This window comes from Centropristis striata, chromosome 2, assembly GCF_030273125.1.
Source record: "Centropristis striata isolate RG_2023a ecotype Rhode Island chromosome 2, C.striata_1.0, whole genome shotgun sequence".
NCBI lineage: Eukaryota > Metazoa > Chordata > Actinopteri > Perciformes > Serranidae > Centropristis > Centropristis striata.
This window is the reverse complement of record NC_081518.1, coordinates 16,407,184-16,430,654: the sequence shown is the minus strand read 5'-3', so window position 1 is coordinate 16,430,654 and position 23,471 is coordinate 16,407,184. Positions and strand designations below refer to the sequence as shown.

General features: G+C 40.4%; 1 protein-coding gene across 1 annotated transcript; it reads left to right on the top strand.

Annotated features, from left to right (window-relative positions):
• The first annotated feature begins 7,492 nt into the window (after positions 1-7,492).
• Positions 7,493-9,916, top strand: LOC131988533 (uncharacterized protein K02A2.6). Its single transcript, XM_059353671.1, has one exon. The coding sequence runs from the start codon at positions 7,493-7,495 to the stop codon at positions 9,914-9,916; it is 2,424 nt and encodes an 807-aa protein (XP_059209654.1).
• The last annotated feature ends 13,555 nt before the right edge of the window (positions 9,917-23,471 follow it).

Sequence of the window (23,471 nt, the reverse complement as noted above, 5' to 3'; positions counted from 1 at the left end):
TGTAGTTAACCCATAAGAACCCGTGGTGACACGTGTGTAACAAACACTTTAAATGTTCTAGAATCTCCCATATTCAGCTTTATGCTTCACCTTAACTCATTCAGTCCCCAAGCAAGAGTGTTTCACTGTGTGACTGTGACAAGAAGTTACTTCTCCAAAATATGTGTGACTGGAAACAAAAATGTGAAAAAGTAGCTTATTTCCAAAAGCTTATTTTTTTGTTACGAGGCTAAATTTAAACCCATTTAACAATTCTAATCCGTTAATTTCCTGTATTGCATTTAACATGTTTTTACCATATTTCCTGAAAAAATTACTATGAAACAAGTAACAAAAATATCACTGTGATGTATACGTCACATCAGGCTTTTAACATAAAAATCCAAAACCTGATATGACGTATTTGTCACAATAACAAAAATGGTAGTAGGCCACTCAATTATTTTCACTGTAAATTATTTTAAATAAGTATATGCTCTGCTGTTCAATTTAAAGTACATTTCACCAAATATAAACAAAAAATAATCCTATCCTGTCCTGTCACAATTTTGATAAATGTTGCAAAGTGCAAGATGCAAAGAAAAAGGCCATGTAGACAAGTATCCAAAATATATCGAAAACAATCGTTAAAATATGAACAAATAAACTGTAAAAATGATGGATAATATATCATGGGTATTTAAATATAACAGTATAAAGAATATAATATAGCATGTGCGCACAGGTACTTGCACCAACTTACAAGTGCATATCCAAAAATGAAAAACAGACATTAGAGGCTGTGGAATTTGAATATAAACAGTACAAGATAAATTCCTTTTAAGGTTAAAAAGTAGACTTAGCAGCGTGCTCGTTCACGGGGAAAACGTGCCCATACGTTGTGTGTGGGATGGAACATTTGAATTAAATGGTCTGACACAGAGAAAAAGGCAGAGAGACATCAGGCTTGATTAGAGAAGGACCCTTTTTTGAGAAGCCTTTGAGATTAGACAAAGTTCTCCTCTGCTGTACCAAGGCAGTGTACTCTGATGTCTGATAATAAAGAAAACTAAAAGGAACTTTGACTTGATCTTTGATTGATTTCCACTACACTAGCGCTTTTCTAGTTGCTTTGCGAACACTCAAAGCGATTTCGACAGAGGCTGCGCTCATTCACACATTCACACAGGTGGCAGAGATTACCCTCAACGCTGCCACCTGCCACCATTGGGAATTCATTCATATACATATTAACCGCCGATGGGAGCAATTTGGGGTTCAGTATCTTGCCCAAGGATACTTTGACATGTAGGCTGCCATGGTCAGGGATCGAACTACCAACATTCCAATCAGTGGGCAACCACTCTACCAACTGAGCCACGGCCTGTGGGAAATCCCTTTTCAAGTGGTTATATTAAAATCGAGAAAAAAAAAATAGAAGCCAGAGATCTAACATGGACAGGTGTAAAAAATACAAAGAGGGTTTAAATGAAAAGGTAAGATAACTGTTATAAATGCCTTATTGATTTTGAAATGTGTCTGTGTCTTAAATATGCTGGATTTTCTGGAGGCTCCTACATCATTGAGTTATTTCTGTTTCCAGATGGAGGAATACAAATGACAATAAGGCCTGTGAAAGGCGCTATAACATTAGGGGATTTAAAGGAGGAATGGACATTAACACACACACATACAGGTGCATCTCAATAGATTAGAATATGATGTAAAGTCCATTTCCAGTAGTTCAAGTCAAACAGTCCCAACCAAGTATTGAGTCATATAGATGGATATACTTTTCAGAGGACAACATTTCCATATTAAACATACTTTTTAAAATTGGTCTTTTGTAATATTAACATTTTTTGAAACACTGAATATTAGGCCTCATTAAATGTAAGCCATAATCATTATAATTAGAAGAAATTAAATAAATGAAGACATGAAATGTTTAATTCTGTGTGATTGATCTATATAATGTGTTTGTTCCACTTTTTGAATTTAATTACTGACATGAATAAACTTTTCTATGATATTCTAATTTATTGAGATGCACCTGTGTAGTTCCCCTTAATATTAAGTTGGTGTTCTCATAGAAGTGACCATTTTTAAACATTTTATATGAATCAGTTGGTTAATTTTTCAAATGCAGTTTGCTGGTTTCATCTTAGACGTTAATACAATTGTTTATCATTTATTTATAATAGTAATATGTTTTCAAACAGTTTCTAAGGACTTTGTAGTTTGAGTTTTTTGAACATTTTAATTCATTTCAACATAATGCAGACATTATCACACACTGATAAGCAGACATTTGAGCTTGGGTCCTGGTGGGACTGTCATAGCACAGGAGCCTCATCATATATTCATATATTATATTATAGTCGTGACAGAGTTGACTGATGAAGCTTATGATTCGTCCTCTACAGATGCATCACTGAGATTAAGGACTGCTCTTTATTACGGTTTTAGGTGGCTCTGAAAAGAGCTTTAGTGGGTTTTGTTTTTTGTTTTTTTTTAGATTAGGGTTGGAAGGAGATTATGGTGAAGGGCTCTATGGACATCTGCCAAGCCACTGCACCAGCTGGAGAGGAAGAGCAGGTTTTTTAATTCTCATACACTGCCATTGCCTCATTGGTGGCATTATTCTCACACTGGTAATTTGCTTCACTGCTGTTTAAGGCTCTGGATACAGGTTGCCAACATTGACTTTGTTAGTTGTTTTGTCTTTAAAATATTTTCTAGCCACTTCCTGGAGCTGTCCAAAATGTAGTGAAGGTATTGTACTTAAACAAATATGGATCGGGGAATACTATGTCAATGTAATATTTCAGTATCATTTATTGCCCCTGGGAGTCAACCACAGATGTATTACAGAAACTGGATAGTGGTCCCGAACATGACGCCTATTCAGTCCAATGGAAAGTGTTGCACACATATTTCCAGAAAGTTTTCTGGCTCCTGTTTTAGCTTCTTGTGTAACATGTTATTTGGCCCACCCAATATGCGGACTAATGTTTCTCCTGCTAACTCCATCCGCAAGTTTTATGAAAATAAAACATTTAGGGATCAAACATTCATAATAGAAAGAAACATAACTAACCACCGGGGGATTTTTCCCTCAATACCAGGGCGAATTCGCAAAGAATGGATTGCGGCCGCTGATAGAACCAAGAATTGTGTTTCACTTGCAACCACTGCTTTAAAACGGAGAAAATTTGACTCAGAATGTCGCGTTTTTAACAATGAGTGGACATTTAAATATTTTGTCATATCTTTCAGTTCAAAGGCGGTATTTTTAATATGTCAAGAAAGTATTGCAGTGTTTAAGGAATACAACATAAAGAGACATATATCACCTCAGAAAAGAGAAGAGAAAGCTCTGAAATTGTCTTTGAACTTAACTGCCAACAGAATATATTTACACAGAACATCCAAGAATCTGCAACTAAAGTAAACTACATGCTGTCACACAAGCTTGCGAAACAGACCAAGCCTTTCTCTCATGGTGACTTTTTAAAGACTGTATGATGGAAGTGGTTGTAATATCATGCCCGGACAAGAAAGCCAAGTTTGAAAGTGTCACTGTGTCCCGTTGCACATTTTTCCATCCCTATGGATGAAAGCACAGATATCAAAGATACCGGCCATGTAGAACCTGATAATGTAATAAATCCCCGATCATGTAATAACCCCGATAATGTAATAAAAATCTGCACTTGAGTCCACTGAAAATGTAATAAAACCTGATAATGCAATAACTTCCCGATAATGTAATAAAGTGCATTTCCCAATAATGTAATACACTTTTTTACCTTTTTTAATTTTCAGAAAACACTTCCCCCAAACAGCTGAATCTAGGTTTTTTGGAAAATGAGACCCCCCCCCCCCAACCTCCCACTGACACCTGTTGACTGTCTGCTGCTGTCTGGAGATCTTGGAAGGTTGTCTCCATAGCAACTGCTATGTTTTCGCTTTTGTCATACCAGCGCGCTGAGAGGGGACTGATACGCACTGGACAAAGGGGAGTCTCAAGCCTGATTTCCACCGGGCGCGTTACTGCAGCGTAACGTCAGCGTCGCGTATGACGTTGCAAATAGGTAACACTCTAATCAATGAGAGCATTTCCACCGGGCGCGTAGCGTAACGTTACTGCAGCGTCGCGTCAGCGTCTCTACGCGAGCATTAGGTAGGACTTCTATTTCTCCGCGAGACGCTGCCAACTCGCGTGAATCTCAACAGAGCAGATCGCACCAGACAGGAAGTCCGACTCAGATTCAGCGTAAAACACTTCCGCCAAAATAAAAACACAATACGCAGTTCATGCAGCCTAAAACTACTTCACATCAACATTATGTTATGACCGGGGCACCAGATCGGCAATCAATCAATCAAAGGGTCTCAGAGGATCGGCGACACGGAAGACAAGAGACTGATTGTGTAAGTGGAACATCATACAATCATTTATGACATAACATATTGTTTTTATAAGGATAGATGGTCAGATCAACATATCTTTCACCTCAGGGAAGCAAAGTAAGTTGGTTTTTGTTGTTGTTGTTTACTTTATACACACAGTTTATCCATAGACTGTATAAATAGAGTTTAAAGTTTATCACGGGAGCTTGCGGTCTCCCGTATGGTCAGGATTATCGCGTGATCTCGTTATCTCGCGTGTATACGGCCGGCTCGCTAAACTGACGTGCTGCTGCAGTAACGCGTCCGGTGTGAATTGACAAGACGCAGCAAAAACGCTGTGGAGACGTGCTGCTGCAGTAACGCGTCCGGTGGAACTCCCCAGTCAGGCTTACACACTCAAATTTACACATATGCAGATACGCATCCTCCTTTCCTCTCCTCACATTGGCCCTCATTTATCAAGCAAGCGTAGAAACGAGCGCAGATCCGAGTGTATATTTCGTCTTACGACAGGGTCCACGTGTGATTTATTAAACGATCGTATCTCTCCAATCACAGCGTAAGAATGATCGGCTGTTGATAAATGTGGCGGGTCGAAACATGCGTAATTTAAATACCACGCCCTAATATATATCCGATTCAGAAGACTCGCCTTCAGAGTTTACGACACCAAAGGGCGCAATACGGCCAAAAAGAGGATTTTTTTCACCCTCCAAAGTCAGCTTTATTAGCAAAGTGCACCGTTACAATTAATAATAGGGGCAATATAGACATATTAAAGAAATACGCAGCGACGGAGGTTTATGAAATAAAAGTACTTATAGTTATAAACTCAAACAAGTTCACTGAATATTTTACATTTGGAGCACGGACTTAGAAGTTTTCAGCTTTTTGGTTGAAGGAGGTAAACAATGTTTTAAAGTAGCTAAGTTTTAATTCAAAAAGAAGAGGAATTTCTCAGAGGCAGAAAGTGAAACGCTGATGTCCAACAGCTGCAACACAACGAACTGGTTTTGTTTGGCAGCTTAAAAAGTGAAAAAGAAGGAAATCAGTGGTGCTGTCAGCAGAGTAGCGGACTAATAAACTCCCGGCGAGGTTTGAGTAATTACATCGTGATATATAAAGCCTAATAATCTATATAATATCAGAATATTGCTTTTATTATGATGGAGATATATTATTCACCTCTTTACATTTACTAATACTGATGTCCTAGTCAGAGGAGCGTGTGGCAGCACTGATTGGAAATGTTTCTATTCGGGCAGCATCGGTGGTAAAAGAGACGCTGACGCTCCGGTGTCGGAGCAGGATAACGGTAAACAGCAGAAGACAACAACATTTAATATCCTCGGTGTAGTGTCTGGGAGCACAGATGTATACGTGATGACGTCAGAGGACGTGAGATGTGTGTGAGCGGGAGAGACGCGAATAAACAAGCATGGTAATGACTGTCCGACTGGAGAATGATTATTAATGTTAAACAGAAGTAAGGAAACATTACAAATGGCGACGAGGATCTAAAACGGAACGCGGAAGAAAAGAAAACCGGTTACTGCATGAAGTTTAATCTGACGAGGAGGAAGAGAAGAAGTGGACGGAGTTGACATGGCGCTACCGGCGGTAACTTCCTTCGATGTCTCGAGCGACCCAGCTAATGTCGGCGTCCGCTGGCAAAAGTGGCTAAATAGTTTTAAACTCTATTTAGTGGCGTCGGGAATTCGTGACAACTCACGGAAAAGAGCTTTGTTGCTACACCTAGCAGGAGCTGAGGTCCAGGACATATTCTTCACTATGGACGAAACGGAAAGCGAGACTGACTATGAAGGTGCAGTAAACAAGTTGAATGCTTATTTTACACCGCAGAAAAATATCCCCTATGAAAGACATGTGTTCAGACAAGCAGAACAAATGCAAGGAGAGTCTGTAGACAATTTTGTGTGTAGATTAAAGAAGCTAACAGCTACATGTGAGTTTGGGGACAACAGAGATGATTTCATACGTGATCAAGTGATTGACAAGTGCTCGTCAAACACGCTGCGCAGATGGCTGCTGCGGGAAAAAGACTTAAAACTCCCAGAGCTCCAAGAAATCGCAAGAGTGATGGAGGCAGCAGATTACCAGGCAGACAGGATGGAGTAATTAACAGTTAATGCCGTGGAAAAGAAACGTGACAAAGACAGAGATAAACATGTGAGACCCAGATTCGCCAAAACTCAAAATCAGTCACCACGTGATGAACACAGCATCAAGTGTTACAGGTGTGGACGCGCAGGACACATGAGCCGTGAGTGCACAGTAACAAAGAACAAAAAGTGTAATAACTGTGGAAAAGAAGGACATTTTGCAAAAGATGTGTAAGACAAAAAGAACACACAAAGTAAACAGAGTCACAACCACAGTAACACAACAAAGACCCAGTGACAGTGAAGATGACCATGTGTTTACAGTTAACAATTGTGCTGCTGAGGGAACACTATCCATATTAATAAATGACCAACCAGTTGACATGTTGATAGATTCAGGGGCTTCATGCAACATTGTCACTGAATCCAAGTTTAAGCAGCTGAAGCCAAAGAGTGACATCAAGCTACAGCGCCCAAAAAAGAGAGTCTATTCATTCGGATCTACAACTCCACTCCATGTGAAAGGTGTTTTCACTGCTAAATTCAAAGCTAATGAAACATCAGAAACAGTCACAGCAGTGATCCAAGTGATTGAAGAGGCACAAATCTGTGTGTTAGGCAGACACACTGCTATTAAGTTGGGACTTTTACACATTGGCCCTATCGAAGAGGTGAACACAGTCCAGCCACAAGATGTAACAGTTTTCACAGCTGAACTAGAGGACAAATACAAAGACTGTTTTCAAGGTTTAGGAAAACTAAAGGATTTTCAGCTGAAGCTGCATGTAGATGATAGCGTACAGCCAGTCGCACAGCCTGTTCGCAGAATACCTTTCAGTGTGAGAAAACAAGTGGAAGAGAAACTGAAGCAACTTGAGGAAGCTGATGTCATTGAAAGAGTAAACGGACCAACACCATGGGTATCACCTCTAGTTGTTGTGCATGGTAAGAAAGAGCCTAGACTGTGTGTGGACATGCGCAGAGCGAATGAGGCCATAGTGCGAGAAAGGCACCCTATTCCTGTTATCGATGAAATATTGGAGGACCTGAATGGAGCCACTGTATTCTCAAAACTTGATCTGAAGTGGGGATACCATCAAATAGAGCTGGAGCCAGAGTCCAGGTCACTCACCACTTTTGTAACACACACAGGACTATGGAGGTATAAGAGACTGATGTTCGGTATCTCATCTGCACCTGAGACATACCAACACATCATTGGACAAGTTCTACAAGGCATCCCTGGTGTGCACAACATATCGGATGACATCATTGTTTCAGGAGAAACCATACAGCAACATGATGAGAGGCTACATCAAGTACTGCAACGACTGCAAGAGAGGCAACTGACAGTCAACAGCAAAAAGTGTCAATTCCGAATGTCACAACTGGAATTCATGGGGCATGTGTTGTCCAAAAACGGAATAGGAGCAGCTCAGTCTAAGATCGAGGCGGTGGAGAATACACGTCGACCAACGAATGCTGCTGAGGTGAGAAGCTTTTTAGGGCTCGTGAACTATTGTGGAAGGTTCATCCCTAATTTAGCCACGACATCAGAACCACTGAGGAGGCTCACGAGGCAATCCTGCAAATGGACATGGGGATCAGAGCAGGAAACGGCTTTTCTGGAGTTGAAGAGACAGCTGGCCAGTTCACATGTAATGGCATATTCCAAACAAGATGCAGAGACACATGTGGTGGTGGATGCTAGTCCAGTGGGATTAGGAGCAATACTGAGCCAGAAACAAAATGATGGAGCATACAAACCTGTCTACTATGCTAGCAGAGCCTTGTCTGATGTAGAGCGTCGCTATTCTCAAACTGAAAGAGAAGCGCTCGCTATTGTGTGGGCATGTGAGAAATTTCATGTATTTCTCTATGGAAAAGACTTTGTGCTAGTCACTGACCATAAACCTCTGGAGACGATCTACTCACCCAAGTCTAAACCTCCAGCCAGGATAGAAAGATGGGCATTGCGGCTGCAGCCCTATCGCTTTAAGGTCGTGTATAAGCCAGGCCCACAGAACGCAGCTGATTCGCTATCACGCCTCACAGTCAACCAGCCAGTTCAGAAAGGAACCATGGAGGACCACGTTTACTGGGTGGCTCAACATGCAGTGCCACATGCTTTCAGACCACGACAAATGGAGGAATTGTCGGCAGCAGACCCCACTCTAGTTACTGTTCGGAGCTGTATCAAGACCGGTGACTGGAGTAAATGTGAACCCGTTTATCAGACAGTTAAAACTGAGCTTTCCACTGTAGGGAAAATAGTGTTGAGGGGTTCTAGAATTGTTGTTCCTCAGGCTGCACGACGACAGACGCTAATGTTAGCACATGAAGGTCACCAAGGGATCGTAAAAACAAAACAGAGACTGAGAACAAAAGTGTGGTGGCCAGGAATTGATAAAGAGGCAGAGGAGATAGTGAGGTCATGTCATGCATGCCAAATCAACAGTCCGACTTCACAGGAGGTTCCTACCACTAGGACAGAGCTCCCAGCAAGACCATGGCAGATGCTTGCAGTGGACTTGTGTGGACCGTTTCCATCAGGTCACCATCTGCTGGTACTAACTGACTATTACTCCAGGTGGGTGAGTGTTGATATCCTTCAGAACCCCACCTCTATGAACATTATAAATCGTATGAGACACTTATTTGCAACACACGGACTCCCAGAATGCATTGTGACAGATAACGGTACTCCATTTGTGTCAAAGGAGTTCAAAACATATCTTCAGGAACACGGAATCACACATCGCCGTGTCACGCCATACTGGCCTCAGGCAAATGGTGAAGTTGAAAGGCAGAACAGAACACTTTGTAAGGCCATACGTGCAGCTCACGCTGAAGGAAAAGATTGGCGCACTGAGTTGGACGTATTTCTTCTGGCTTATCGCAGCACCCCTCACTGTGTCACAGGTCGCAGTCCGGCCGAACTACTATTCAACCGCCAGATCAAAACCAAACTTCCTGAACTGTCAGAATCACAGCTGCAACCTACACTACAGGATGCTGCTGTTCGTAAGGCTGATGCTGTGAAGAAGGAGAAGGGACGTGTAAATGCAAACAGAGTCAGAAGAGCAAAAGAAAGCACATTGAAACAGGGCGACAAAGTACTGGTACGACAGCAGAAGCAAAACAAACTTTCAACACCATATGAACGTCACCCCTACACAGTGATAAGTCGAAAAGGTCAATCAGTCATTATTGAAAAGGATGGCAAGAAGATGATGCGTCATGTATCGTTTGTGAAGCTATGGGTTGAGCCTGAAAAAGACACTCCTGAGCCAAATAGTGTATCTGCTGAGACAGAGCCTGATGACACCTCCCAGCAGGACTGCAGACCTCAAAGAACCAGGAGATCGCCAACTCATCTCACAGACTTTGTGACTTAGACAGACAGTGCCAAAAGGGGCAGAATAATCCCCGGCATATATCTTAATGGCAGGGTAGTCTACCCCTCGCCATTCAGGTTGTTATAACATGGAAGAAAAATTAATGAAAATGCACTTTCTGAAGTTAAGTCAGATTTATGAGTTAAAGATGAACGTTTCAATGTATATTTTGTTTAAAAAGAAGACATTCATGTTTTATAAATTGAAAATTTTCTGAATATATTTTGGATATTCTGAGTAAACTGAAGAAGTTATAGTGAAAATGAGTTTATAGTTTAATAAGGCTGTTGTTTAAATTGATGAGTTTGAATACATTCCTAGCCTTAGCAAGAGTATTTTGGTTACAGTAAAATGAAGTGGAATTTATGTTTTCTATGCAAGAGTATTGAACACTAAGATGTGTCACAGTAAAAGTATAATTGAGTCTGTTACAAGCATGATATGTTGAGAAACCAGTATTACGAGTTTACATATGTTACTACAAGTTGTGGTGTAGTCAACAAGTAATGAGTTGTATAATGAGTTATCGTAATATAAGTCATTATCTAGAAGGGGAGGGATGTAGTGTCTGGGAGCACAGATGTATATGTGATGATGTCAGAGGACGTGAGATGTGTGTGAGCGGGAGAGACGCGAATAAACAAGCATGGTAATGACTGTCCGACTGGAGAATGATTATTAATGTTAAACAGAAGTAAGGAAACATTACACTTGGCTAGTATTCTGTTTAAAGAATTTCACGATTTGGATTATGTTTTAATGATAAATTATGTAGTCTAAACATGTTTTGCTTTGTCACTATTAAAAATCAAAACACCACAGAGTTGTATCAGCTCCAGGCATTGATACAATAGTATAAGATCAGTTCTCCGACTCAGACGTGTGGACTTCACGCTGACTCAAATTTGCGTACACGAGCTGAGAGCAGACGTGAGATCTGATCGTACCGTCCGCTCACGTCCAAATTGATAAATGCCGAGGCTTGCGTAGAAATCATCTTACACCCACTTTACGCTCACTTTCTGACGTACGCTCGTTTGATGAATGAGGGTCATTGTGCTGTTTTGCTTTCTCTTCATCTCTGTCTTCCTGTCCTGTTCACCTCTGTCATATTGTTTGTGTGTTTTTTATACGTTTTGGACGGGTTGATGGCAAATTTCGTTGTACTACCCTGTGCAATGACAATAAAGGCTTTCTGATCTGGTCTGATTTCCTTTCGGGATTTGAAAAGACCAAGAATAGAACTAATTGAGAGTGAATATATATATAACAGCCCTACAATAAAGCCTTTCAATGTAAATATATGACGTTCTGTCAGAAAGGCCATCAATGGTCATTTCTTAGGCTGTGGATTATAGTGGTGTCATGGCCACACACATCTTACTTCTTTTCAGTGGCTTTTTTCCCTGTAAGCTTGTCACAGTAGAGTTTTCACTAGAGATTATGGTGTTGCCAGTATGTCTGTTCTAAACAGGCTATAATCTAGGCTTGGGCAATGTCATGAGTAAGAACAACTGCAAATGAGTCACATGTCTGCATCCTGCACTGACAGACACAGAAGGAGTGTCACTGTTGGCCTGACCTCACCTGACCCTCATCAGTTCAGCTAACACACACACACACACACACACACACACACACACACACACACACACACACACACACCATCTTTGCAAAATAACTGACAAATAATCTGTGCCAAATTGTGGATTTATGCAGATTTCCTATGTATGCTGGAATGGGAAACCAAGTCTGCATGTATATATATATATATATATTAGATATATTTATATGCATGCATACTGGATGCAGATCTTGTGAGTGTGTGTGTGTGTGTGTGTGTGTGTGCGTGCATGCATGTGAGCCACCGCCGCACCCTGCAATCCCCCATCTTATCCCTTCTGACCTTGTTTAACCTGGAATCCAATCAGATTTGTGCAGAGACCAGAGGGGCCGTCAGACATTTCAGCTTCAGCTCGCCAAAGATTTCACTGCCAGATGTTCACTGTGGCGTGTGCCTTGCAGTGCTAAAGCTATCTGACTGCATCTTTCTCATCTTGTCTCTCTTTCTGTTTCTCCACAATGTTCATCCACCCTTTTTGCTCTTTTATCTAATGTATTACTTTGCATAACATTTCAGTGTTCTGTAGCTAGTAGATCATATGGTAAGTGCAGGTATGAGCTGATCGGGTTTTTGGTGATGTGTGGGTGGTAACGTAAATCAAAGCAATGTTTTTTTTTGGTTGCACGGAAATTCCAGAACTATAGTGGCCTTTTTAAAAAAGTATTCATCATATAGGTCCTAAACTATGGTATAAATAAGATAATTATTGTTTTCTGGCAACCAGTCTGTGTTCAAAAGCATTTTGGTGCATGATGGCTCCCAATCCTCATTCACACCCATTGCTCCACAAAAAAGCCATTGTTAAAATGTTTTGCTCTATTTCTTCTCATCCTTCTCTTTGTTATCATCTGCTCATAATTTAGCCAGATTCGCTGACCTCAGCAGCCTCCATGTTTACTTCTGTACACAGCGTGCTGCGAGTGACGTCTGTTATTGTTCTTTTGTGCATGCGGGTCAGTTCATGTGAGGCCCGCTGTTTGCAGCAAAAATAGATAGTAAAAAGATCTGTTGTTTACACAGGCGGCAATCTCCGTGTCTGAGCATGGAGGCAAACCAGGAAGTGCCATAAACCTGCATTCTACCGAAAATTCCAGCAGGGGGCGCTAAGTTTGGCTCCAAAAAAAAATATGCCCATTCATTTCAGTGCAAAATCTGAAAACTTCTCACTTGATTTATTACCTCAGAAAAATTTTCAGGACAACACTATAATCTCAATCATTTGTAAAAAATCTTCTTCAAGACAAATTAATGTCAATAGTTCTAATAATGGCTCCATTTAGAAGAAAATAGAAGATAAAGAATCGTATGATTTGGAAAAGAGGACATTTACCGATTTGGTCTCTAAACTTTGACCCTTTCACTGTATTTTCACTTAATGACAGTTTATTTGAACGTTTTCTTCAGTAAAAATGTCTTGTTCAGCATTTGGTTGGACTAACAGACACTCCAAGGAGTCACTGCTCAGTTTTCTGAGGTCAGTAACATACATTTTGTTTTTGTTTTTTGCTAGCCAAAACTAACATACCAGTTAATGCTCCAGTTAATGCTAACATGAATTAGCAGCGACTTCTCTCAGTCAGGTTGAGGTGTAGAGAGGCTGTAGTCAGTGATCAGATCCCTCTCCTCCTCCACAGTCCAGATATGGTTTGCTCCTCGTATCAGAAACAAGATGGCGACGAGTGTAACGCTGAACTCGATGCTTCCAACGGGCCACAAACCAATGGGTGACGTCACGGTGACTACGTCCATTATTTATATACAGTCTATGTGTTTACATCACACCAGAAGCGTTACACCTTATCTTCATTGTCTATATCTGTAGAATGAGACAGATATGAAAAAAGATTTATTCGTAATGCAAAGTTTCTTGTTTACGTTTCTAACTAAAGCCATCTTGTGTTTCTGTGGACCAAATCCCTTCGTTAACACATTGGTTTTATTCAATCTAATACTGAGGGCCATTATCACAGACTAACTCATTGTGGAAAGACAGGGCTGGCTGTAGCAGTTACACAGAAGAAGAACGCTGTCTGCATGGACACCAAAGGATCGAGTATAGTTATTTTCTCTTCGTCTCGCTCGGCCTCCATGAGATGTGATTATTTCAGCAGTGACAGACCATGCAGCCTCTGCCTCAGTTTACATGATGGCTGCAAAGTAATCTGAGAGCTGGATCAGAAAAAAGGTCTGTTTCTGTGACTCATAATGTCTTTATAGCTCTCCCAGGCTACACAAGAGAACATTCCTGTCTCCTAATCTACAAACAGCACTGGGCAATGTGTTTAGATAAGCAGATTCAAATCATACTGGAGCTTCTGCAGTTTTCCATGAAGTCATGTTTGCCCTAAGATTCTTGTTTTAAAATAAGTTCAATGACTCAAACCACGAGAACATTTTTCCAATATCACCAAGTTGTAGCTTGGACTCAAGTTGTGACTATGCATGCTGCTCAGGAACTGTTGTGATTCTGCAAATCCTTCAACACCACAAAAGGACTGATAATCATAAGATTACTGTGATTACTTTTTGGTATTTTACTACATTTACTCTTGAGGTAAACAAACTAGATTTCGCCAAAGTCTCCATCACGTCACTGCTGTCAAACTTTAGGTTTCAATCAGGTTTCCACTGTCATTGCAGCCCTCCTTAACCCCCTTTATTTACAATGACAATAATTAACTGTAAAACACAGCATTGTATTTTTGGTCACAGCAGTAGTGTTGTAACTGAAATAAAATTGTAAGTTCTAGGTCTAGTTTTGGACAACAATAGCATGGAAACTGTCAAAGTTGTTTTAAGTTACAGTAACAGTATTGCACTGGTAATCACTGCAGAGAGACAGCAAACAATACATTTTGTTTATTCTTAAATGTAAAATAGCAACAGTGATAACATGTCTTCCAAATCATATCATCTTCCATGTCTTCTAAACTGCTTAACTGACAAGCAGCTGGAATGTTTACACTTTCAAAATATGACCATCCACAAAACAATGGCTATGATTTTCCAAAGATGGTCTGTAGTTGAAAAAGCACTGTTTATTGCACTGTTATCATTATTCTTACATGAAACACAATATTTAAAAACACTTTTAATTAAAAAACAACCAAATGCAAAAATGGTGGCAAACTATTTAATTTTCAACTCAAACAAAGATTTTAAACCAAATTTGCATCATTTCAGTGTGGGTAGTATGTGCAGATGAACAGTGTTTGGCTTCCCTCCATGTAAATGAGCATGGCGCTCTTGGCAATTTATTTACTTAATGGAATTTGGACCAAGCATCTGCATCTGTAGCAGTTCTAGAAACCTAATTCTAAAAACCTAATTTCATTAACTTCACAAACAGTGTTTTCCCATTTACAGACAAATCCACATGCACACCACAGAGCCCACCCTAATCCATGGTTGGATTAATCCAACTAAAATGACTTGGCTGATGTTGGGACCACAGGCATATATATAATCTGTTTAGATTAGACATTGTGTGTTTTGATTTGCTTTACTTTGCTTTTTATGAATAAATAGTTTTTGGAATATACATGCTGTCCATTTAATGTTGTGCAATATGAATGCCAACCTCTTCTATGAAATGGATTCCAAATTCCGTCAACCAGTCGACATTGGGTGAGAGGCGGGGTCGAACTAGCGACCCTCCTGCTGTGAGACAAAAGTGCTAACCACTACACCACTCGGTAATGGTAATTACCTATCAATAGTACTTTCTATAAAAACGTAAATGTTAAGTTCTGTCAAATACTACCACATACTTCAGTCACAACATATCAAAACAGCTTGTCCCGCTATCTTACCTGTGCTGTGCATCAACACATGGCTCATTTGAATATTCAAATGAGCCATGTGTTGATGCACACACATCTCGAAGGACAGGGAGTGGGTCGGGTTAGCGTTGTGTTTACTGGAACTTTGACAGGGGCGCAAAGGCCACCTTGGCCGTAAATTGAACATTTTTTCACAGGGCATCAAGGCCGTTGTGGCCGTCGTGAAATTCCCACCCTGGCCCCCACAACTTTCCACTGGAGGCCAGGAAATAAACATAATCGATTATGGCACTTTGCCGCATCGATGCTGAATCGTGCATGCGATGCATCGCCGAATCGATTATTGTTGACACCACTAATAAATATTAATAATTATGATAGCCATCTTAAAACACTTTTGAACCGTGAGACCCACATTAGTGATGCTCAGGTTCGAGGCATACGAAAACCCCAACACTGAGCAAACATTTCTGTGGCTCCTTGCCTTTTTGTATTGTCGATAACTATTCAGTCTATCAGATCCACTATGGAGTTTATTGACTATTTTTATTCAAGAACAGGATTTTTCGGTTTGAGCCAGGGTTACTTGTTTTGATTTCAGACTGTTTTACTGCTCTCTTTCAAACCTCTTCTCTATCACTCAAAATGTCTCTGCACACACTCTTTGAACTCAAAACTTTGTGTTTGCACTCAAACTTGCTGCTTATACACATTTTCATTGCTCTTACTTGAACTCTTCTCCTCGGTTTCAAAACTTTTGCTCTCATCGCTCGCACTTGGAACTTGAGCGTGACAGCGTTATTAAAATTCACGGCCCATAGGGTGCCTGGTAGGGTGCCTGGTAGGGTTCTGACCAATCACAGGGGAGCTGCCCTCTTGCTGGCACATTAATTTCTTTTATAGATCGTTCCGTACAGGTGGTTACTGAGGCTTTCACTTGGTTCATTCAATTCTCAAATCAAATCAAATCAAACTTTATTTATATAGCGCTTTTCATACATAAAAATGCAACACAAAGGGCTTTACAAAAAATAAGAAAAAACAAACAATAAAAATGACAAAACCCACCCCTCCCACCCCCACATACACATCTGTAAGTATACATACACAAACATGCACACACGCATTTAGTCATGCACGCACACAAACACACTCAGACTCACACACAGCACATATTGATTGACAGTGTAGAGACATGGCAAGGCACCGAGGATCCAGATGAGGAAAAAGCAACCTGTGGGAGCATCCACACTGAGAGGTGGCAGAGCCCACGGCCATAGAGGACGCCATCACAGAGACCACCAGGACCCGGGGAGACCGAGGCGGACTCCACACATGGTGCAGAGCCGCCCAGCCCCCCGGGCCCAGGGAGTCCCCAAGACCACATCCCCACGGGCAGACCCAACACACCCCCCAGTGAGGAGGCCCCCATGAGGAAACACTGGAGCTAAAGACTAAAAGACTAAAAGACAACAGGACAGAATAAAAACTGAAAGACTAAAAGACAACAGGATAAAAACTAAAAGACAACAGGACAGGATAAAAACTAAAAGACTAAAAGACAACAGGACAAGATAAAAACTAAAAGACTAAAAGACAACAGGACAGGATAAAAACTAAAAGACTAAAAGACAACAGGACAGGATAAAAACTAAAAGACTAAAAGACAACAGGACAGGATAAACACTAAAAGACAACAGGACAGGATAAAAACTAAAAGACTAAAAGACAACAGGACAAGATAAAAACTAAAAGACTAAAAGACAACAGGATAGGATAAAAACTAAAAGACTAAGAGACAACAGGATAGAAAATAAAAGATAAAAACTAAAATACAGCGGGAATAAATAAATAAATAAATAGTAAAATAATCAGTTAAAAGCTAGACCAAACAGGTGGGTCTTGAGCCTCCTTTTAAAAACATCAACAGTCTCTGCGGTCCTGATGTCCTCTGGCAGGCTGTTCCAAAGGCGTGGGCCATAATGGCTGAATGCAGCCTCCCCGTAGGTTTTAGTTTTAACTCTTGGAATGATTAAAAGGCCGGTGCCAGAGGACCTCAGGACCCGCGAGGGTTGATATGATAAAAGCATATCAGATAGATAAGATGGCCCAAGACCGTTAAGACATTTAAAAACTAATAAAATAACCTTAAAATCAATCCTGAAACACACGGGGAGCCAATGCAGTGATTTTAAAACCGGTGTAATGTGCTCCCGCCCTCTGGTCCTTGTCAGCACGCGTGCGGCTGAGTTTTGTAATAATTGTAGGTTGTGGATGCTGTTTTTGGGAAGACCAGAGAGCAGGGCATTACAATAGTCTAAACGACAAGAGATAAAAGCATGCATCAGCACCTCCGTGTTGGCCTGGGAGAGAAACGGGCGGACTCTGGCTATGTTCTTAAGATGGTAAAAACCTATCTTTGTTGTATTTTTAATATGAGGAATAAAACTTAGCTCAGAGTCAAAAATGACTCCCAGGTTCTTTACACATTGTGAGGTTTTAAAATATCGTAGTTTTGGTAAAAGTTTCTCTCTCTTGCCTTCAGGACCGATGACTAAAACCTCTGTTTTGTCCTGGTTGAGCTGTAGGAAGTTCACTGCCATCCATGACTTGATATCTAAAATACAGTTTAAAAGGGAATCAATTGGCTCAGTGTCATCAGGAGACACGGCGATGTACAGTTGTGTGTCATCAGCATAGCTGTGGAAGCTGATGCCGTGTCTTCTGATGATGTCCCCAAGGGGAAGCATATACAGATTAAAAAGAATTGGACCTAAAATTGACCCTTGGGGAACCCCACACTTGATTTCATGTGTTCTGGAGGAGCATGTATCCATACTTACAAAGAAACTTCGACCTGAGAGATAAGAACTGAACCAGTTAAAAACAGTACCAGAGAGGCCGACCAGGGTTCGGAGTCTGTTTAATCAAATGTGATGGTCTACTGTATCAAAGGCGGCGCTGAGATCCAGTAGAACCAAGACTGTTAATTTCTGTGAATCTAAATAACACCTGAAGTCATTTAAAATCTTTAAAAGAGCTGTCTCGGTACTGTGGTTCATTCTAAAACCAGATTGATATTTCTCTAAAATGTTGTTTCTATTTAAAAAATAATTTAACTGGTTAAAAACCAGTTTTTCTAAAATGTTACTTAAAAATGGTAAGTTGGATACAGGCCGGTAGTTATTTAAAATGTTGGGGTCTAAATTACTCTTCTTCAGAAGGGGCTTCACCACTGCCGTTTTGTAGGCAGTGGGGAAGACACCCGTCTGAAGAGAGCAATTCACAACATTTAAAATCTGTTCCTCAAAGAAAGCATAAAATGATTTTAAGAGCGATGTGGGAATAGGATCTAAAAGGCAGGTTGTTGGGTTTACTTGGGAGAAAACTCGACCAAGTGTCCTTGCATCAACCAGGGCAAAACTCTCCAGTGTTTCCTCAGATAAGAGCGATGGTTCAGGTGTGTAAAAAGTTACATTCTGGGATAAAAGACTGGATCTGATACCATCGATCTTACTTCTGAAGTGGTCTGCAAAGTCCTCGCAGAGGGCCTCTGATGGTGTCATGTGAGCTTTAATAAAACTAGTGTTGGTTAAAAGATCGAAGGTGGAGAAAAGAAACCTGGGGTTGTTTTTATTGTCTGTGATGAGTTTCGAGAAATGGGAAATTCTTCCTTGTTTGACTGCGTTATTGTAGGTTTTGAGTTGTTCACGTAGTATTTCATGATGGACTGTTAATTTAGTTTTTTCTCCACCTTCTCTCCGCACTCCTGCAATTTCTTTTTAGTTTTTTGACGTTAGCGGTTCTCCAGGGTGGTACAGGTTTTGTTCTTACAGTTTTAGTTAAAAGTGGAGCCACTAAGTCCAGTGTTGATTTTAGTTTGGAATTAAAATTGTCAACAATAAAATCACAGGGTGCAGGTAAAACCTCAGCAGGGGTGCTCTGTAAAATCTCGATAAAATTTGCAGCCACTTCAGAAGTCAGGTAGCGTTTCCTCACTGTTCTCACCGGGGCCTCCTGAGGGTTAAAACTGGCGATGTTAAAATACACACAGTAGTGGTCAGTCACAGCCAGGTCCACAACAGAGGACACACCAGCGGACAGGCCGTAGGTTATGACCAGGTCCAGGGTGTGTCCTCTGTTGTGAGTTGGCTGTGCGACGTGCTGTTTAAAATCTAGGCAGCATAAAAGGTTTAAAAATTCTCTGGACATTGTGTCCGAGATGTTGTCAACATGTAGATTAAAATCACCAGCTATTAAAACCCTGTTGTAAGTGGTGTGGATGATTGATAAAAATTCAGAAAATTCACTGATAAAAGACGAAGAATATTGGGGTGGTCTGTAAACTGTGATGCAGATAATCGGAGGGCTGCTAAAAACAAAGGTGTGGTATTCAAATGATATGTAACTGTTAAAAGAAACCTCTTTTGAGTTCAGCGTTTCCTTTAAAAGTGACGCAGTACCGCCTCCCCTCCTAACCCCCCTTGTGGAAAATAAAAAATTAAAATTAGGTGGGCAGGCCTCAGTGAGAACAGCTGGTGCATCGGTGCCAAGCCATGTCTCTGTCAGAAGAAAAATGTCCAGGTTATGATCTGTAATTATGTAATTTATGATGTAGGTTTTATTGGAGAGAGAGCGCACATTCAGCACGGCCAGATTAATGTTCGTGCCAAATGTGCGCTCACAAGGTGTGGTGATGGGGACCTGCAGGAGGCAGGTCAAGTTGCTCAGAGCCTTATTGAGAGGGCCTGAGCGCCTGTTTGTTATTCTGAGTGGAATGGGTAGGGGTTTTCCATGAAGGGTTTTCTTGAGTTTTGTTTTTCTTTCATTTATGATCTTTGGGATAAAATAAAAGTTGTTTGGGGTCTGGTGTGCTGATGTGAGGCGGCTATGCAGTAGGCACTGCTTATATAGATGTGTTACTGCACGAATATGAGGAACGGGTGTTTGTATCGACCCCCATTTGTTTGTTTTTTTGCATTTAGCCTAAAAAATATTCAGATATGGGAATATATTATTATATGAATATATGGGCCCAATGTGTGTGTGCACCGCTGGCTCTACCTTCTGAATTTAAAAACAACACAATTTCTGCCACTAGCTTTGTGGAAATACTTATAAATAGCCTACTGAACAGAGAGGAATGATGGTTTTAAATATTGCTGCAATCTGCCTGATGAACCGTCACATTTGATCCCTTGTTCAGACAGAGAAGGGCTGCGTGTCGTCATTGTGAAATGAGCTATTTATTTATTGGTCGTCCGTGGCCTGGAGGTCAGAGAATGCTCATATTGGTTCAGCACAGCAGGTATGACACTTGTGCGGGCTGTCTACCTTGTGGGACAAAGAGGTCTGATGTGGCCCCTCACCAGTTTTTGCAATTCCCTTAACTCTATCTTTTTTTTTGGTCATTTTGTGTCTTTTTTGTCATGTTATGTCTTCTGTAGGTTTTTTTTTGGGTTATTCTGTCTTCTCATTTTGTGTCTTTTTTGGTCATTTCGTGTCAACCGATTGGCCAGTGCCCCTCAGCGTCAGATGTCTTGTCTGTTTTAGACGCATGGGGGCAGTTTGACAGTTTCCGCTTGTAACATGCATAATGACTTTCAAAATAAACTTGATGTTAAATGGTTAATTCAAGGCAATTAAAGAAACAACAAGTTAACCCTCTGAATAATTTGGCTATTATGTCCGTTAAAAAACCTAGAAAATCTTCAGCATGCCATGTGGGTATCAGTTTTTTCAGCAAAACCTCACCTTTATGTCCTGATAATTCATTTTCAACTTTGACTTACTTGATCAAAATTTTGAACCCAAAAGAAACAAAAGAAAACATAAAATCTGATCTTGAAAATCATGTTTCCCACACACAGAAATGTACATGTTGCAAATTTGAACACAGGTTTTAAATATAACAAGTAAAATGAGGATAATATCTAGTTCGATATTTTTGTACTAAATATATTTGACATTATCTCCGGTTTTACTTGGCCGAATATCATCAAAAAAAATCTGGTATTGAGTTTCAAGCCAGAACTTTAGAAGGAAGCTGATGGAGAGACTCAATGTTGCTTCATTTTTATGTCTTCATGTCATGAAGAAGTAATGTGCAGGTGGTTTCATGGACTCCAGAAGGTTGAAAAAAGGACAAAAGAATGGTGGGGGTTTAAAACTACCATTTCCGTACTTGATATAGTTTCATAAGTGACATAGTATGCGATGCAGAATGTAAAAAAAGGGGTACTGTGCATCAAAGTAACAATGACACCACTCTCCTTGGTTAAAGTTGGTAAAGAGGGTTTGTTTGACTAATCCACTACCACTGCCGCACACCCTAAATAGAATTTTGTGCTTTCTATATTATTTATAATACTCTAGCAATCTTATACAGCTGCGGATAGGTTAACATTGGAGTCAGTGGTGCATCTCATATACATGAAGGCAAGGGGCACTGACGAAGCTGCGGTATCTGATGAGTTCGGAGGGGGAACAAGTTGGATATTTTGCACTTGCAATGGATGGTTCCCTGTAGAGATAGACCGATATATCAGCCGGCCGATATATATGCGTTTTTTACTTGTATCGTTATCGACCAATACGTGTGTGTGTTCACCGATCACTGAGCCAACAGCAGGCAAGGCTCGGTGCAACATCTGCCATTCTCTGGTGAGCTGCTGCTGATACCAGAAAAAAAGAAAAACACATCAAATATGTGGATCATCTGAGGCGCCACCACCTCCAGGCCTAGAACAACATACACATTGTTTGCTATCCAACTGTTAAAATGTTTTGTTTGTTTTGTTAATAAATGTTCCTTTTTTTGTTTAAATTGAGACTTGTGTAACATTTGATATCATTGTGTAATTTTTATCATGTAAATGGAGGGAGAAAAGGCAATATCAGCTTTAAGAATCGGCCCCAAAAAATCGGCAGCACATATCGGGGATCAGTTAAGACTGATGTCAAAATAATCGGTATCGGCATTAAAAAACCCATATTGGTCGACCACTAGTTCCCTGGACAGTCGAGCTCCAACCTGAACAGAGATTACTCAGGGGAGTGCACAGAGACCAGCAGGGAGGAGGCGCAGGCGGATATGAAGCAGAGTCAGGTGTGGGGGTCTTCACAGTAGATGATGACCCAGCTAAACTAAGCAGGGATGTTTTCATGCAGCCTTACCTCTGATATTACACAGCTTTTCGTGCTGTGGTTGGTAATCCACACTCTCGTGTTGTCTAGCTTGTTGATGAGAGAGCACATGTTGTATGTTGTAATATTGTGGTGGAAAAAAAGCCATTGACGTACAAGACTTTTGAAATCTACCTTTTATTACAAAAACAATAAACCTTCATCTCGCCTGCTGTTGGCAAGCAAGTTACCACTTTTGAAATGTCCCACTTTGATCACCATATTTTCAATAAAAAATAAACATTATTGGAGGTGATTGACAACAAAAATGGTAAGATGGGCATCACCTTAATCAAAATATATCAGCTTATTATTTGTTTTTTACATTATACAACACAGATATGAGAAAACAAAAGTAAGCGTGTGCATTGGTGTAGGGAGATGTGGACATGACATACATCAGACTAACACACTGGATTAACAGTAGCTCTGTATAATGATGATGCCTCACATGGCTACAGAAAATACGTAAGTGATTAGGCTGATCAAATTATCCCCTTACAAAGTAAAAACATGAGTCACATGTCTTCAATATTACAAATGAAAGTGAGTGAGCACACTGCAAAAAAAGGTGTGTCTAAAAACAAGAAAAAAACACTAAATCTGGGGAAATGATCTTGCTGCGTGGACAGATAATTTCACTTGACAAGATTTCTTCAATTAAGATTGTTAAATCTAGAAATAAGCATGTTGAATGCTTAAAATAAGAAATTAACTCTTAAAACAAGATAAATTAAAGCTGCAAGCAGCGATGAGCTGGCCCGAGCAGAGTGACCTGACAATTATTTGTTTCTTACCAAGATAAAAAAACAACTTTAGATTTAGAAGTGTTAGATCATTTATCTTGTTTTAAGAGTTAATTTCTTATTTTAAGAGTCCAACATGCTTATTTCTAGATTCAACAATCTTAATTTGAGAAATCTTGTCAAGTGAAATTATCTGTCCATCCAGCAAGATCATTTCC

Bases quoted from the DNA above. Each gene is read 5' to 3' on its own strand.
- LOC131988533 (XM_059353671.1), top strand. From the start codon at position 7,493: ATGCGCAGAGCGAATGAGGCCATAGTGCGAGAAAGGCACCCTATTCCT.